At 36.9% G+C, this 17266-nt stretch overlaps 3 protein-coding genes across 3 annotated transcripts in view; all 3 read right to left on the reverse strand.

The window, feature by feature from the left end:
* The window catches only part of LOC115016536 (RIMS-binding protein 2-like), a 69147-nt gene extending 65694 nt beyond the window's left edge, over nucleotides 1-3453 (reverse strand). The window contains 2 exon segments of the mRNA XM_029444329.1: nucleotides 1326-1469; nucleotides 3345-3453. Of these exon segments, the coding sequence (XP_029300189.1) occupies nucleotides 1326-1463 (138 nt within the window). The 5' untranslated portion in view covers nucleotides 1464-1469; nucleotides 3345-3453.
* Nucleotides 3454-4686: 1233 nt separating this feature from the next.
* noc4l (nucleolar complex associated 4 homolog) lies at nucleotides 4687-9436 on the reverse strand. Its single transcript, XM_029444905.1, has 15 exons — nucleotides 9249-9436; nucleotides 8979-9099; nucleotides 8537-8643; nucleotides 7853-7960; nucleotides 7497-7646; nucleotides 7274-7376; nucleotides 7104-7138; nucleotides 6965-7015; nucleotides 6736-6847; nucleotides 6519-6579; nucleotides 6226-6336; nucleotides 5804-5967; nucleotides 5556-5638; nucleotides 5235-5348; nucleotides 4687-5079 (listed from the first exon to the last, which is right to left on the reverse strand). Exons 1-15 carry the CDS (start codon nucleotides 9399-9401, stop codon nucleotides 4960-4962), a joined length of 1593 nt encoding a protein of 530 aa, XP_029300765.1. The 5' UTR covers nucleotides 9402-9436; the 3' UTR covers nucleotides 4687-4959.
* A 1025-nt stretch (nucleotides 9437-10461) lies between these two features.
* Nucleotides 10462-13146, reverse strand: pus1 (pseudouridine synthase 1). The gene is made up of 6 exons (XM_029444794.1): nucleotides 12787-13146; nucleotides 12298-12524; nucleotides 12050-12187; nucleotides 11530-11632; nucleotides 10729-11435; nucleotides 10462-10618 (listed from the first exon to the last, which is right to left on the reverse strand). The coding sequence occupies exons 1-6, from the start codon at nucleotides 12848-12850 to the stop codon at nucleotides 10586-10588; spliced, it is 1272 nt and encodes a 423-aa protein (XP_029300654.1). The 5' UTR covers nucleotides 12851-13146; the 3' UTR covers nucleotides 10462-10585.
* Between the last annotated feature and the right edge of the window lie 4120 nt (nucleotides 13147-17266).

The raw sequence follows: 17266 nt of genomic DNA on the forward strand, positions 1-17266 counted from the left end.
ATATACCTGTCTGTGTTCTGTTGCCGCAACGCATCTCCTGCCAAATCCAGGATCACCGTCACCATCATCCGCATGTTTGCTCCCGTCTGTGTCTCCATCTTGAATACTGTGGCTGGAGCTGCCCTGTTTATAACCTCCTCCTCTTCTTGAAGGTGCAATGAGTCTATTGACGACTCACGGTCACTCGATTCTGTCGAAATATCCGAGCCAGAGTCCGACATCACCAAGTCTGCCGTGCTGTCTGTGTATTCAACTGGTGGACTGTATTCTACTTGTGACGTCAGAAGATGGCGTCGGCTGTTTCCGGTAGCGGCGATGTAAACATCGGTGGTCGACATACTAAATTGTGATTTTTCAATACTGCGGGCATAGTGTCATAAATAACACATTATGTTGCACCACAAATAGCATTTACTATCATCAGTAGAATTTCATGTTTATCATTTCGTAGTCCCTTTAAATGAACTTCATCTTCTGCTTGTGGGCTCTACAGCAAATAAACCTTCCCAGTGATAAAATATTCAAATAAGGTGTGATTTACACAACATTTCAAATTATTTTATGTAACGCAATAAAGTGGCCATTATGTGAGAAGATTGATATTTTTACTACATGTGCTGCACTAAATATTTGGTCAAAGTTTGAGTTAAATAAAAGTAAGTATTAATTGAAAAGTATACATCACAATTAATGCCTATTTCTGTGTTCTAAATAGTATATTGGTGGTTTATCATAATCAAATGGTCATAGGACATTTTAACATTAGTCGTTCCTCTTGTTAAGTTATAAGTTATATTCTCATATTTCACTTGAATATTTTAAAAAGGTTATACTTATGCCTTTGCAATAACTCTTGTAAATGCTCATCTTAATTGCGAAAATGTATAATCAACCCTGTAAATCATCTGTGTGTCTGACTGCTGTATGGTTATTTTTATTTCATTCTCTTTATAAATTTTTTTTATAATAATTTAAATGAAATTTAAAAAAAGAGAGAGAACCCGATCTCAATGAGACCAATTTAAATAAAGGGTTAAATAAATAATGTTGCACCACAATGATGTGCAATGAAGATCTGTCTGATAAGTCTGGACAGTCCATAAATGTTGTTCTTTATCCCCAGATTTTCTCCTCTCAAGTGGACCAATAACAGGTCTATTTTATGTTAGTAACAGGATAAATTAATCATTGCTAGTAGAAATACAAACTTTTATAGACAAGATTAGTACTACGGGGTAAATTTCCCCTCATGACGTTTTAGGATAGTTTTATCATGTAGTAGCAGTCGTAGTAACACTGCCCTACAGTATGTGGTACCACAGTACCTTGCTCTTGGTGTGTAGGTGGTGATGGTGTATGTTTCTGGCACCAATCATAGCCAGCTGTCTCTGGATCCACTGTAACTCCATCTGAGACTGCCTCAGCCGCTCCTCCACGTTCACACCAGACGTGTGATCCCGCATTATCACCTGCAAAACCCACACAGACAGTGATTACACACACACACAGCAAACCTCCCACTCTCCTCACACCTCCATACAACCACACACATACAGAACCAAAACATACAACTGAATGTGTACATAATGTACTGTAAACGGATGTATACACGCACATGTATGCACTTATATTTTGGTAGGCTGCCACCCAAAACAGTATATAAATCCATCAAGCAAAAAAGCTTTAACTTACAAATCAAAAATAATTAAAAAATCAAAAGTGTAATTGACAGTTATTACCAAAGGTAAAGTTTATCATGGAGCTAATCTTTTCAGTAAAATGTTTGTTATACTAAGTTGACCTGAAACAAATTAATTTTAAAGAAGCACACAAACATTAGCAACTTTTCAAAAGAAGACAAACGCAAACAGAATACATGGAAATATATGGAATACTGCACGCACAAATCTAGCAAAGAGTTTTTTGGCACTTACTGTACAATTCCTTCATCTTCTTTCATTAAGTCACATAACTTGTTTGTTACTGCAAGTATATAAAATAAATCCCTGAAATTGCTGCAACTTGCATTAGTAAGTATACATGCATTTGTAGGTGCCGACTGGTGGGATTAATATATACATGTTTGTGTGTATGTGTACGAGTGTTCAGTGAGAGAGCGAGAGAGCCACTTACATAAGAGGATTACTGTATCACAGCAACACAATGACAGTGGGGAGCGTGGAAAAAAAACATCCGATTTTATCAGTCAGTGCTAAATCCCCATCTATGCATGTTATCCTGTTTTGTACCTTTGCGCGTGCACACAGGAAATAGCGCATTCACAGTAACTACTATACAGTGACACATGGAAGGTTAATGCTGCTTGTACATCAGGAGATTTGACTTATCTGAGTCTACAGCTGCATCATAATAAACACTCTGATTTCAGCCATCCGTCTTTTAGACCAAGACTCTTTTGTAATAAACAAAAACTGCAGAACAAGATCACACGAAAATTAGTGATCAATGCTTTCGATACTATTAAAAGTGTCAATAACTAATGGTTAAAGAAAAATTTTGATTTGTTTTCATACAATTCATCAGCTCCATCTTCCCCTGTCTCTCTTAAGATCCTCAGCCAACTGCTCAAACAGCTTCTCCGAGCTGACTCACCTTGGACAGCTTCTATTTCCTCGCAGGGGACTGAGGGAGGAGGACAGACAAAACAAAAAACACACGAAGCTCAGGAGTCCTGCAGATTTATGCAGAAATGTCCCATCCTGCCAAGCCATCTATGAACCTGCATTGGTAAGCGTCTCCCTCACAGATTGATCAAGGTAAGAAGGGTGCTGTGCGTACGTCATTATCCAGGCCTGAAAGGGGTTTTTCATTTGCCACCTATTAACAAATAGCCTAATAATTATTCTATAATTTCCCAATATTGCTGCCTTTATTTTGTGATATCATGTAGTTAACTCTGGGCTATTTTTTTACATTGCACCGTTTACACTTGAGCACATAGCCATACCAAAAAAAATAACATTGGATAGTTTTGGATGTCACAGGAATAATTAGAGTTCAGTTGCCACTGTATTATTCTTAACTAAAGTAAAAGTTCCTCTTACAAAATATTTTTTATAAAAAAGTAACTAATATTGTATTGAATATGTGCTCCAATCTCTGTCTGCAGTGGAAGAGTTTCAGCAACTGGAGAATAAGTGGGGAAACTGCAGTTTGCATATCCTAAAAAAAAGGACCAATAAAAATGATATCTAAAGATATGATGTTGCACTTGAAAGACTGCAAACCCTAAATGTTCATAGAAATCCTCAACATGCACAGCGAGGTATGCGTTGGGTAAAATAATGTATATTGTCAGTAAATAACTTTGAAAAGGTTGTTACCCATCCAAGTGACGCTCGTCGGTTTCTCTCATCTTCACAGTGATCTTCTGTTCTGCTGGCTTCTCACATTCCCGGTTTTGGCAGAGTCTAGTACCATGTGTTTGCCTCGTAATCCTCAACAATAAGGCTTGAAATACAATTTTAAAAATACATATAGCCTACACTACAAAACAAACGCAAAACCTACAGTAATGCTGCATATCACTGCACTACATAGACATGTGTTATGCTCTTGAGCGTGTCCGTCTGTAATTAGGCTTCGTGCTTTGGACAGCTTTTCCCTGATATGACTTGCTTTTTTTTTTCCATACAGAAGTCAGTTATGATTCAGGCTTTCCTCTCACGGTGTTCTTGTACCCAAGGCTGCCTGCTGTGTGGCCATATGGCACACTTAACGAGAGGATGAAACATGAACAGGAGATGGAAAAGAGCATTTAAGGCTAACCTCTCACCTGAATGTGAGGAGACCGAGCTCTTGTTGGGGTCCTGATACTTCCTTGTAAGCTACGTTAGGACGGCACACACACTCTCACACACACACACACTCAAGCACAAGCAAATCCATAAAAACTATCTCACACTCAGGCAAGGGATGCACACATTTCCCCACACACGATTTTATATATATATATATATATATATATATATATATATATATATATATATATACACACACGTCAGTCTAAGCATGGCTCGCCTTCCTTTATACAGAGTGCAATCAACCTGGATCATTGAAAACACCTGTGTAGCTGTGCAGACCCTTTAACGCTGCACTATGGTGTTAGCTACTTCAGGCCAGCAGAACTTCTCAACTCAGACATAGCACTGACATATAGCCTAATGAAGTTAACATGTGAGCTAAATATTCTCTATTTACACATTAAGCAGACACAGATGAGCCTTCAGTTTAAGTCTTAATTGCACCTGATATGTAGAAATCCAATATTGATTCATTCTCCCCATCATCACTGGTGTCTTCAACTGCTGAGAGAATGTGGTTGTTTGGGTAGCATACTGGGTTTAGCAGAGCGTTTTAGCTAAATGGCTAACTGATGCTGTAGCAAAGAGACTGAAATCTACAGTGAAAGTGCCATAAAATTATCTAAGAGGCTATTAAGCACCGAAGAGCTGCATGGTTAGTGTCAAATCGATTTAATCTATACAGCCGAATATCAAAAATATATAAATATACAACACCCTCTACTCTTTGACCCTTCCCCCAAATGGGAATAAAACCTTCAGCTTGTAAATGTAATATAAATTACATCCCACTAGTTTGTAACTTATTTCAACAGTCCCAAAAATGTGCCTAATGGAGAAAGAAAAAGAGACTTATTCACCATGAGCTTTGAAAAAGGTTTTTACTGATGTACAATAGTTACTCTTCAAAGACATCAACGGTCATGAACATAAAAACATAAAAACACAACTCCCGATCGAATGGATTTCTGTTGTTCATGTTGCTGCTGCTGTTCCTGCTGTAGCTGGTCTCAAACTGAAGTCTGTCCACGCTTCCTGTTCAGGCCAAACGGCTATAAACATTCATCTCGTCAGATGAACTGGTCCCAGAAATGTACATCACACTGTTGATGCAGCTCCTTGTTTTAAATGTGTTTTAATCCAGACAAAAGTGCTGTCCTAACACATCTCCCCCTCCTTTTAGTAACTGTGTGGCAGTTTCAAACTCCAGTGGGACGCTCTTGATCTGAGATTTCTTCAGGTCTCTCTCCATTAGCTGGGGATAAGAACATGAGACACAATATTCATGCTACTCGGATAACTACGAGTATAAGATGTTAGCATTATTAGAGTTAACTTCCATTTAGTTTCTACGCACTAACAGACAACATTGTGTAATTGTTATCTTTAAGTTTTGAAGTGTCACCCCACCTCATATGTTGTTATCTCCAGCACCTCGCAGAGGTCTTCCTCTTTTTCTGACAGAGGTGTGTTGATCGACATAGCAGCTTTGGCCACATCTGGATGATAATGCTTCTGCAGTGCCTGCAGGAAAAGAGATGGAAATAATGTAAGCCATCAATAGGAATTAAGTATGCTTCCATTACGTTCGACTCCTAAATGTATATGATATTCCTTCATCTAATTTCCTATCAACATGACAAAAACCTTGACCCTGACACATAGCTCAGTGGTGATCATTGTCATGGATGATTCATTTGTGAATCCAAAACCATCCCATGCTGAACACACCTTAATCTCCCACAAGCTGCTCTCTAAGGCACAGCACTGAGCAGGATCTTCTTCATCCATCAGATAAGGGTCCTCCAAAAGCTCTGTCATTATGAATAGAAACAAACAAACATCTGCATATATCCTTGGATTGTACATCACAGTAAGATTCTTTAAAAATGGTCTTCGATATAATGAGTCGGACTGGGAATCTAAAACCCCTGATATTTTGAGTGGTTATAAACTGATGAAATGTGAGGGACACTCACCACCTTCTGTGCTGGGCTTGTGAATAAGGACTCTGCAGGATGGGTGGCGACGGATTAGGTTGTAGATGAAGGGCAGCACTATGAGGAGGGCTGTGGGTGGTGCTGTGAGAGCCAAACGAGCCAGGCGTTTGGCAAACGCAGCTACCAGGTACACTGGCAAGTGGCTGGAGGTTACACAAAAAACAGCTAGCTCATTTAATCCGATTAATCAATTTATTCAAATTGGTTGATTTTGTTTGAGGATTTTTATAATAATTTAAATAAAATATGGAAACAAAGTTTCATTCAAAAACCTCAATAGACGTAAAAATAATTACATTCGGCACAGCACTAACAAATTGTTTTTACAACAGCTGTACATCTGTCCAGTGCTCCAAGAGAACAGATAAACTGAGTTAAAAAAAAAGTGAAGCATGAATTACCTGGAGCTGAGGAAGAGGTTAGCTAGGTGGAAAAAGCGTGCTCTGTACTTCACATGGAAAACAGAAGGCTCAAGCAGATTATACAACTTCTTGTAGAAATCTGGATAATCTCTGCAACAAAAAAAAAACACACACACAACATAAAATACAGTATTCATGTAATTCAAAACCTATATCTATAAAGGACAACAGTAGACTGCAAGATATATCTTGCAGTCTACTGTTGTCCTTTATAGATTCAGGACGGAGCCTCATGTTGTGTTCAAATGTTCATCATTTCATGTAATACTCACAGGTTGTGTTGATGTATGAGGACAAAGAGGCCATTGAGTGCCAGCAGGCTGATAGCCCCACCTGTTCAAGACAAAAATACCACATTGAATGTTGAGTCACATTGGGATTACCAGCTATAGAAATTTGAGTCAGGAGTCCAGATGTAAAAATGCCATTATAGTTCATTAAAGTAGCCCACATGTTATTGTTGCTACCAAAGCCACATGCACGACTTACCAACTTCATAGGCAGCAGTCAAGAAGTCAATCATCAGTGTGGGTTTACTCATGTGGGGCAAAATGGAGTCATGGAGGATCACCAAGATCTTTTTATACATGTTGCTTGGCAACTACAACAGAGAGATGAGATGGCACAGTGTCACAGATGTGTCCAGGAAGAAATACATTTTCATAATTAAAAAACAAAACATTTAGGCATGATTGTGCAGTCAAGATTTGTATATTACCTTATACTTGAGAAAGCCCAGCCACATCCTCTCAAAGACACGCTTGTGTTCCTGTAATGAAGCAGAACATTTTAAAATCGTATTCAGGAAATATTCAAGTTAAGAAATGTGAATGTCTGATTTTAAATATTTTACTTGCATTCAGTTTAGCAGCTTTCCAGTCCTCATGCTTGTCTAGAAAAAAAAATACATCCGTTTATATTACTCACAAAAAACATTACAATTACGTACAAAACAAACACAGTGAAAGTTCAGCAAAGAAGAAACTTACACTACAGCATTTTGGCATTGTCAAAAAGTGGGTCTCACCTTCTTGTTTGACCATAAAGTTGGTGAGCTCCGACTCCTGGCTTGGTATACTGATGTTGGACATGAGGGTGAACACATTGTTCTGATATACGGGCAACAATGCCTGAGCGGAACAAGACAAGACAACAGCATTCAGCAAACGAAACAAAAATTGTGACCATGAAAGCAATAAACAAGCACAGCTACAGCAGATGAGCTAAGCACTGAAACAGAGGTCTCCTACCCCTTTGTTTTTGTCCATGACTTTGCCCACATTCTCACGGATGGAGCTCATGACATAAAAGCGTACATCCTCCATCTCAAGGAACTCTTGGAATCTGGAGATCATCAGGGAGTTGTCTGAAGTTTTGGACAGCAGTCTGTCCACCACTGCCTGTTTATAAAATAATAACGGAAATATCAGAAGGTGACTGCATCACTAATGACAAGAAGGTTGATGTTTTTAAAATAATTTATTTTTTAATGCCATTATTTCTTGTCTTGGCATGGGGGAATTATTCAAGTTACATAAAAGAACAGATAAAGGATATTATTATTTCCACCACTGATGAGCAGGTTGTATGGGGCACAAATTCTTACCTGGATGAGTTCTCTTGGGAAGCTGTAGTGTTCAGTCCAGTCCAAGTCCTCGAGGGGATGCTGTCCTTCTCCTGCAGCGAACTTAATCAGGCAGCACAGGGAACTCTCCTGTATTCAGACAATTGTTATAAAAAACAAACAACTTGATTTCCTTTCTCAGATCCCCCAGCACAGCATGATGGTTCATTAGAGATTTTTCTTTAAATGCAACATCAGAACTAAATGATGATTGGCATTGGCAGGCCTGAGATGGTTTGACATGACAGTACACAAGATAAAAGCCAATAATGTACCACATAATACTTTAATCCCTTTGTCATCTATGACTGCGAACATGGACAAAGAGAACAAGGTGTTATTGTCCAGAATATTAGTAGTAAAACCAGTGTACCTAATTTTCAATAGTGAAAACCCATGCACAATACACACCTATACTGACTTAGTGATAAATATAAGAAAAGAACCATGTGGTCTGTAAGAAAAAAAAGCATCCTGCACATGTCACATTGTGAATACTCACTTTGATGTGACCCTGCTCTTATGTGTTAGTCTTTAGTAAATGTGCGACTAATGAACAAAAACAATGACTCCATACTGCAGTACCTGTTCTAATACATTTTGATATTTCAAACAGCAAGGATCTTTGTCAAGTGTGTGTTGTGAGCACTATTTCCATTCACTCACCTTGACTCCATAAAGTTCATGGCTGAGGTGCTCAAGCAGAATTTCCACACAGCTGTTGTAACGGTGTCTCATGAACATGTGGTACTTCTCTTCAGCACTATACCCTCCTGAACCAGAAAAGATGAAGACAGAGAAACTGAATGATGGTATGTTTGGCAACCCTGGTGAGTTTGTAACCATGTTCTTGTCTGATGTACAGACCCACAGGAGTGGCAACAGTCTATTTTAGGGACGTTATATAATCAGGGCTGAAATATATGACATTTATGAAATGTGTACGTTTATTATTACAGTACTCTTTGTCATTTTCAGTTCACGATATATTTGATATACCACCAGTCCCATGAGCAGTAGGTACAGCAGTGCTGGTGTGAAACTTGTTAACATCAACCTCATAATTAGGGTTAACGTTAATAATAATGCATTATCAGTTTGTACTTACCACTCAACGCCTCCTCCTCTCCGGGCAGTTTCCCCAAAAACAGCTCTTTCCTCTCCAACAAAGTGCAGAACAAATTGCTGCACGCAGTAACAGCACTGACAACATCCTTCTCTTTTTCTGACTGTAAACGTACAGAGAAAATACAAATACAAGCAGAGTACTGTTTTAGTAACTTAGAGAAATAGCATCCTGCTTCTTAAAAATAAAGCTAGCTAACCAGCATGTTTTCAGTTGGGGTGCACACAGTGTAATTTAGTTGCATATATTTACCTCAAGGAACTCGAGGATGTCAAAAACGTCGTTGGCATTTTTTCTACTCTCAAGTATACTCTCGACTTTGGTATTTAGGTCCATTTTAGCTTTTTTAACACTTTTTTCTGTTGTTTTTGCCGAACTCACGTTGCGTTTTTTGGTCGGCGCCATGATTTCTGATGCTACGTTCACTTGACATTTGAGGAATACGAAAAGATATTCATCAAATATCATGGAACATCCTAAAATTATGTTTATGAAACTATTTAAATAATTAAATTAGATTATATTTAATATTGCCTTATAAGGCGTTACATAATATATATATATACTTTTTATCTTTCACGGGCAATTGGTAATGTGCGGCAGTTCAGATGGAGTTCTACTTTACTGTAAATCCAAAAGTCTGTAAACGCAACATTAGTCCACGCACTCAACTGTTGTGTCGCCTCCTAGTGGCTGGAGGGTGAAGATCTGGCTTCTATCCATGGAGAGTACATTATCACTGCTAGGTTACAGCTCAACACATTACTTTCCGATCAAAACACAAACTGTATGTTATAATAAAATAGATTATGTCCCATGTAAACCCCATATTCACTACCGCAGCTCTGATATAAAAGTAAGTGTTGATTTAACAATGATAATATGCCAATAAAAAATAGACTGAAATTAAAAGATGTACTCGAAGTATCTCAATTCATTGAGTTAAAAAATAATAAAAATTAAATTAATTAGCACGATCTAAGGATTGCGTCAGTGGATTTGTCAAAGGCATTGCTATACAAATGTGAAGACACAGGGCATTGACGTTATGCTCCTTCATGAACACATTGAACAAATGTGGAGTGTGGAATCCTCATTAGCATCAGATAAACTTTCAAATACAATCTTGCATGGAAACTGGACAGTGGATTTTGACTCCAATCTTATAGTGGAGTTGTGGCGAGGTGTGATCGCTTCACAGCCAGTATGAACAGGAGGAATGATTACGGCAACCAGTAAGTCTTACGATGAACATACAGGTATATGAGTATTGCATTGCAAAGAATCCCAAACCTATCTTTAAAAAAGGGTCAACTTACAAGACTGCAGAGAGAAGAGTCAAACAGCTTAACTTCCAGCACTAATGTGGCAGAGACACAGGTTGACAAAGGGCATCTGCATTTGTTACAGCAGGAAATTTACATAGGGAAAACAATCAAGGTACAATAAAGAACAGCAATGCTTTCATTATGTTGTCATTTGTTTAATAACATATGTAAAAGAGAGGCAGAATTGAATCCCACAAAAAAAAAAGCAAATTCCCAACATGTTTGTGAGAAAACGTCTCTTCTTCCCACAGGCAGGGTGACCTAATCCGAGGCATTTCCTACATCTGCAATGTCCTGGGGGAAAGGAGAGCAAAAATAAATAACAACATGCAACAAACAGACTTTTATTGTCAAACATTTGGGTTTTAAATAGATATTATTACTCTATTATGGCTTCCAGATACCTGTTTCTGGTCCTTGTTGTCTTGTGTGCCAGTAGCTGTGGCTGAAGCTTTAAAGTCATGGATAGGAAGTGAGGACATCCAGCTGATCATGGAGCCCTCTTTACACTCCGTCTCAACAATGGTGGGGTAGATGTGCGCCTCCTTGAAGGCCTTGATCGCCTCCTCCTCGTGGTCCCAGTCCAGCCGCTCATGCAGCCCGTCACCTCCGAATCGTTTGTTGTACCGGTCAAAGTGAACCCTTTCCAGGACCAACCCCAGTCCTGGAGCTTTGGGTATATCCACCTTATCCGGTCCCCAGCTCCGCTCCACCACTTCCTCATTCACGTAGCCCTTTGTCACCGCAATCACCAGGCCGATCATTTTCCGGATTTGGTGCAGCATAAAGCTCTGGCCTCGTACAGTGATCACTGCAAACTGAGTATTGCTGTTGATAAAAGGCTCTCCACAAGACATCTCTGTGATGTAGCGGCGAGCACTGGGGTCACTTGAAGCCTTCTGAGAGGTGAAGTTGTGGAAGTTATGGGTGCCTTTGTAGAGAGCAAACAGACGGTTGACCCTCTGAAGTGCCTCTGGCTCAAGCCGGAAGGCGGCTATCTTGCCAGTATCGTAGTCTTTTGGGGAAAAGGCCACAGTTGGAAGCATATAGGCGTATGTACGAGCATCACAGTTGTTTTTGGAATTGAAACCCTGGGTCACCCGTTTGAGACCTGTTGAAAAGAAAGAGTCAAAAATTGTTGCATGTTAAGACGCCTCCTCTCAGATCCAATCAATACAACTGAGATTTGAGAACCAATGTCTCACCGAGCACTTTGACTTGTGTTGGTAGATGCTCATTGATTTTTTCAACGATGTCTTCAATCAACCGCAGCTTTAGAGACACCACTTGGCCAGCTGCAGACACACCCTAAACAAATTAAAATAGATAACACCACATAATGAAATATCAGTAATAAGGATGTATGCAAATTCACATTATGGCTTGTTAAAATATAATTAAAAATGCAACTCAGTCCAAAACCGATAGATAAAAAAACAATAAAAAGCATTTTCTGCCATTTGTTTTCATGAAAAATAACTAAGGATTAATCGATTATCAAAATAGTTTTGCAGATTATTTATTTGCCGATCGGCTAATCTATTAGTCAATCTTTGCAGCTCTAAATAAATCTAGATAACTAAATATAGCATTTGTTATGCATTAACACTGACAACATAGCTAACAACAGAAACTACAGTAGATATTTAATTCTACTTCAAATGTGCCTTGTTGGCGTAGTGCTATGAAATTAACTCCTGCCCTGATATCTGTACAAACCCATACCTTATCTGTTCTGGCACATCTTTGGAAAGACATCTTCTTCATGTCATCGCCATGGTTTTCAGGAATGCAACCTGATTTAATAAGTGAAGTGACCAGCTCATCTTCAATGGTCCTAAACTGAGAGGTTCCAGGATTTCTCTGAAACACAGAAAACATTTAAATTTAGAAATAAGTAAAAGAAAAAAGTTTAAATGGTTGGAGCAGAGATTAAAAAAAAAAAAGAGAAAGAAAACAGCTACAGTATGTACCTGCATGCCATAGTATCCCTTCCCAGAGTATGCCACAAGGAGGACCACTTTCTTTTTGGGATATTTTTTCTCATCTTCAGTGTTTTCCCCCTCTGCTTTTAATTTTTTTGTAGCCTGCACCTTCTCAACAGAGTCTTCGTTTTCTTCATTGGCTCTTTTCAGCAGCTTGGCAGTCTGCTCATCTCTGGATTCTTCACTCATTATGCAAAATAACTTACAAAGGCCACCTGTGAGTACAACAAGAAATATTGCGTGATATTGGTAAGTATAACAATAATACTAGCCTCTGTGGACGTTCAGCAGTACATCAGGAAGTCATGTCCTGTGAGTTTATGCAACTGTGACGAACGAAGCACTTACATTTTGCACACATGTAAACAAAATAAAGAGATAAGTATTGCTAACAAAAAGGGTGTTTAAAAACACTACAGGAACACTGCTTGCGGACACAAAACATTCACTCACATTGTCTTTGTTAGGTTTACTTACCGTTTCTCTCTAACGTCAGTCTGTGGTTAATTAAGGCACTCAACAGCGGTTGGATTTTAAACATGTCGCGCTAAACCATAATGCAGCTAAGGGACACAAACTGCCATATCAGCTTAACTACGGAAGCTAACGTGGAGCAAAACTAAATTTTCGGACAAAACTAACTTCCGTTGACGAAATGTATGGTCTCCTAAAAACGTAAATCAGACTTTTAACCAGAACTTTAATGCCTATATTCATAAATATTTACAAATTAAGTGCTAACTCTAGCTGTATCTTAACAGTCCTGTAGTAGATGCGGCAACATACACACATGGCCAATGTCAACTCTGACCCCCGATGTAACTATCGCGAGACTCGTCTTGTTCTCACTTTTGCCTACGTCATAGCAGTACGACAAAACCTACAAACCATTTAATATAAGAAAAATAAAAAAGGTAATTAAATGTAACCTCTATGTGACAAAATGTAAACATGTATTAATCCTCTTTGATTGCAGTGTTGTCCCTGTTCTTTTTATTTTAATCTGCGCAGACAGCCAACTCTCAGATATCTGTTGTTTGAATTCAATTTAGGCTGTGATAATAATGGTGTCATGTGTTTGCATTTAGTAGAGGAATAACATAAAGGACAAATAAGGCTTACACCACATTCAGCCCGATACAGTTTACAGAGAATTAAGAGCAAAATCCACATGTAGTAATATTCTTGTCCTCTTGAGTGTGTCAAAATCCCATAAATGGAGGAGTCATCCAGCTGATTCGGAAAATGTTTTAAACGCAAATGCCACCAAGTTGAATTTTAGGTTATGGTTTGAAATCGTATCTGACCCTCATAGTAAATCTCACGTTGTTACACTCACTTTTTCTCAGATGGGTTTCAAAAACGATCAGCAAATAGTCAGCTGTATAATTAATAATCTTTATAGTTTTTCATAAAGGGTAAACTACAAATCATCGTGTTATAGTGTAATACTCAATACTCAAGGGGGCCGGTAGAATCAGAGCATAATAACCTATAAATAACGACAACTCCAAATGTTCCCTTTGTTTTAGTGCAAAGAAAGTACAAGTACATTCTGAAAATGTTCACATTTAATGAACTATCTTTTTACAAAACATTATGAACAACCTGAAAGTCATCCCGCGGGCCGGATTTGACCCTCTGGTGGGCCATATGTTTTTGACACCCCTTGTCTAGACACTTACAAAAACTCCTCCTCACCTTTGCTCAAATCACCATATTCCAAACTTCACCTGAACTCTTCATACAAATTGATGCATGATGATACATATGACATGATGCACAGCATAAGCCTTTCTTCACCATTTTTAGTCCATATAAATAAGTCTTACTATAATAATTTACAGTAGCCTCTCATCATAATGTGCTATGACTCATACAACCTTATTGGACGTGAGCAAATACTAAAGTCAAAGTCTATAATGGCAAAGAGGTAGCGCCCTTCCAGAGCAGAGAGGTGTTTATGTCTTTCACAAGGACACCACAACAACAAGGGATACTGGTTACCAAGAGTCTAAACCTTTAAACTGTTTATCCTAGGGTGGCCTTACAATGCACACTTGCACTTTTTCATAGCACCTTATTAAGTGATCAAGTAGTTTTCTGCTGAAAACCCAAAGCCAAACATAAGCATGCGAAGAGGGCCCCAGTTGCCACAATCCCATATCACATGGCATGTGCCCCAATGTGAAACATACATAACCATACATTTCATGACCTAGAAAACCTTACGTGACATGTCAATCGTATCTTTTGCAAACTGGCAGAATTGTGCAACTATCCCCTGGAGTTAGACGTAAACTTAGCCAGCATTGTTTTTAACCTCAGTGTCCTGAGATGTCTCCTCGGAAGTCTGATAGAAAGAAATCTGACTGCAAAGACCATTAACCATTTAAACCATCCTCACTGTCAGCTAAGAAATCCACGGCTGTTGATGCTGTTATATAAGCTGTTGAACAAAATAAAACAACATGCATTTGTCAAATGTGAAAATGGTTTGGAGTGACTTTATTTACAAATGAGCAAATAACAAAATGTGCTGCATACGAATGAAATTGAAAGGATGACAATATCACTGTTAACATTTGTTTTTTAATTCTATTAGTGCTCCTAAACATTATGATTGTATTTACTTAAGCAAAGTAGGTTTGGAAAATTAGGTTTAGAAAAAATCCCATTAATCTTCTGCATTCTTTTATGTCTTCGTCTTTTATTTTCACATTCAGCACGTTTCTTGTGAATAGCTGATTACTGTCACATATCATCAAATTGGAAATTGTCCTTTAAGACATAAGTATTTGCTTTATATCAAGTTGTTATTTATTGGCATTACCATTGAAAAAATCATTGTAATATAATTAAACTGAAGTAATGTTAGCTGAACAATGTCAGCCTATATGACAGCCTGGATCTTATTCATTACTTTTATCTCAAGCTCTTGTGTGTCTGAATAGTTTCAGATTCATTAATTTTTTATCAGGCTATCCCAACTGTCACTATAGCTGCACAGATTTAGTCTTTCCTCGGCGTTGAGTAGGAGTCTGATTTTGGCAGCACATAATAATCACAGTGTCTTAAAATAACTTGTCTTTCTGATAGACAGCAGATATTGTCTGCTGCAAAAGACAGAATCCATCTCAAACTGGAGCTACAGTAGCTTTAGGGATTTTGATTTGAACTTTTGAAGGATTATTTTTGTTACCTACTGTGTGAGGCTATTATAGCCAACTGAGAAACCTCTGAACAAGTAAAATAAAAGATTCTCGGATACGGATAACCTCGACTGTGTTATATCACTGACACTGTTGCTCTGTCAGTCTGACGGAGAATGGGATTCTTCTCAGACAGCTCCAATGACACTGACAAATATGAGATAACACAACTGATGTCTACAGTATTATCGGGGTTTGTGCTGGAAGCATTTCTTGGGGGAAAGTAGGGCTTTCTCAACCTAAATCCAAGCTTGTATCCTCATTTAGCTGCCACTCTCACTCAAAATAGAATATAAGATTGGGGAATGTTTCACAGTAGGGAATAGTGTAGAAATAATAAGCTCACTTATATAAACAGGACCATTGTGGTGATTATTCTTTACTGAGCACATAAGTTACATCACATATGTGTAACACACACATCTGATCACCTAAAGGTTAGAGATTTGGATTTATTTTATATATATATATATATATATATGTATATATATATATATATATATAATATTGTATATAGGAATGTAACCATTTTGCTTTGTGGATATCACATTTCCCCATTTGTATCATGCTCAAAGTTAAATTAAATATGTAATGTTTTCATCTCTACAGAATTATCAAGTCTCAGTGTCTTGTATTATTAGAATAAAATAGAACCAAAATAAAACCAGTTGACAAAAATCCCAACTGTAATTAATCCATATCAATTATAAAACTTTCACGTGTAGTTTCTTACTTACTTGACCTTGTTTGTAAAACAGTGCTTATCACAAATGTAGCCTATGTATTTTGTAATTTTGTGTATTTCATTGATAAGAGCAGCGCAGAATTACTTTGATGATGGAGGAAACATCATCATGTGGACTGTCTTGATTCATTATACACCACACGCATATATATATAGATATGTATCTATATATATATATAGATATATATATATATATAGATATGTATGACCTATCTATATATATATATATATCTATATATCTATATATATATATATGTATCTATATATATATATATATATATATATATATATATATGTATCTATATATATATAATGTATCTATATATATATTATAGTATCTATATAGTATTATAGATCTATATATATATATATATATATCTATATATATATAATATGTATATAATATATATATATATGTATCTAATATATATATCTATTATTATATATCTGCTATATATATTTAGATATATACTATATCTATATCTATGTATCTATCTTATATATGTATATCTAGATCTATATATCTATCTATATATAGTAGCTATATATTATATATGAGGATATGAGATCGTATCTTATATATATATATCTATCTATTATATAGTATGTTTCTATATATGTATCTATATATATATTATATATATGTATGATATATGTATCTATATTTATATATATTATATATATCATATATATATTATATTGTATCTATATATATATAATATATATATATATTTATCTAAATCTATATATATCATATATATATATATCTATATTCTTTAATATAGAAGTATTATATAATATGTATATAATATATATAATTCTATATATATAGAATCATCTATATATATATATATATATATATCTATATATAGTATCTATATTATATATCTATATATATATATATATATATATGTATCTGTATATGTTAGAGAGGGAGATAGGGAGATAGAGAGGTAGCTATAAGAGATATTATATATGATGGAGCCAGAGAGTAGGTACT

The sequence above is a fragment of the Cottoperca gobio genome, chromosome 12, assembly GCF_900634415.1.
Source record: "Cottoperca gobio chromosome 12, fCotGob3.1, whole genome shotgun sequence".
NCBI lineage: Eukaryota > Metazoa > Chordata > Actinopteri > Perciformes > Bovichtidae > Cottoperca > Cottoperca gobio.

Coding starts and splice junctions, on each gene's coding strand:
- noc4l (XM_029444905.1), bottom strand. CDS start 9,401: ATGGCGCCGACCAAAAAACGCAACGTGAGTTCGGCAAAAACAACAGAA. Junction 7,139..7,273: donor CTTTATGGTCAAACAAGAAG/GTGAGACCCACT, acceptor TTTTTTTTCTAG/ACAAGCATGAGGACTGGAAA. Junction 5,349..5,555: donor GCAGCTTGTGGGAGATTAAG/GTGTGTTCAGCA, acceptor CTTTTCCTGCAG/GCACTGCAGAAGCATTATCA.
- pus1 (XM_029444794.1), bottom strand. CDS start 12,850: ATGTTTAAAATCCAACCGCTGTTGAGTGCCTTAATTAACCACAGACTG. Junction 12,188..12,297: donor AGGGATACTATGGCATGCAG/GTACATACTGTA, acceptor TCTGTGTTTCAG/AGAAATCCTGGAACCTCTCA. Junction 11,633..12,049: donor GATGTGCCAGAACAGATAAG/GTATGGGTTTGT, acceptor TAATTTGTTTAG/GGTGTGTCTGCAGCTGGCCA.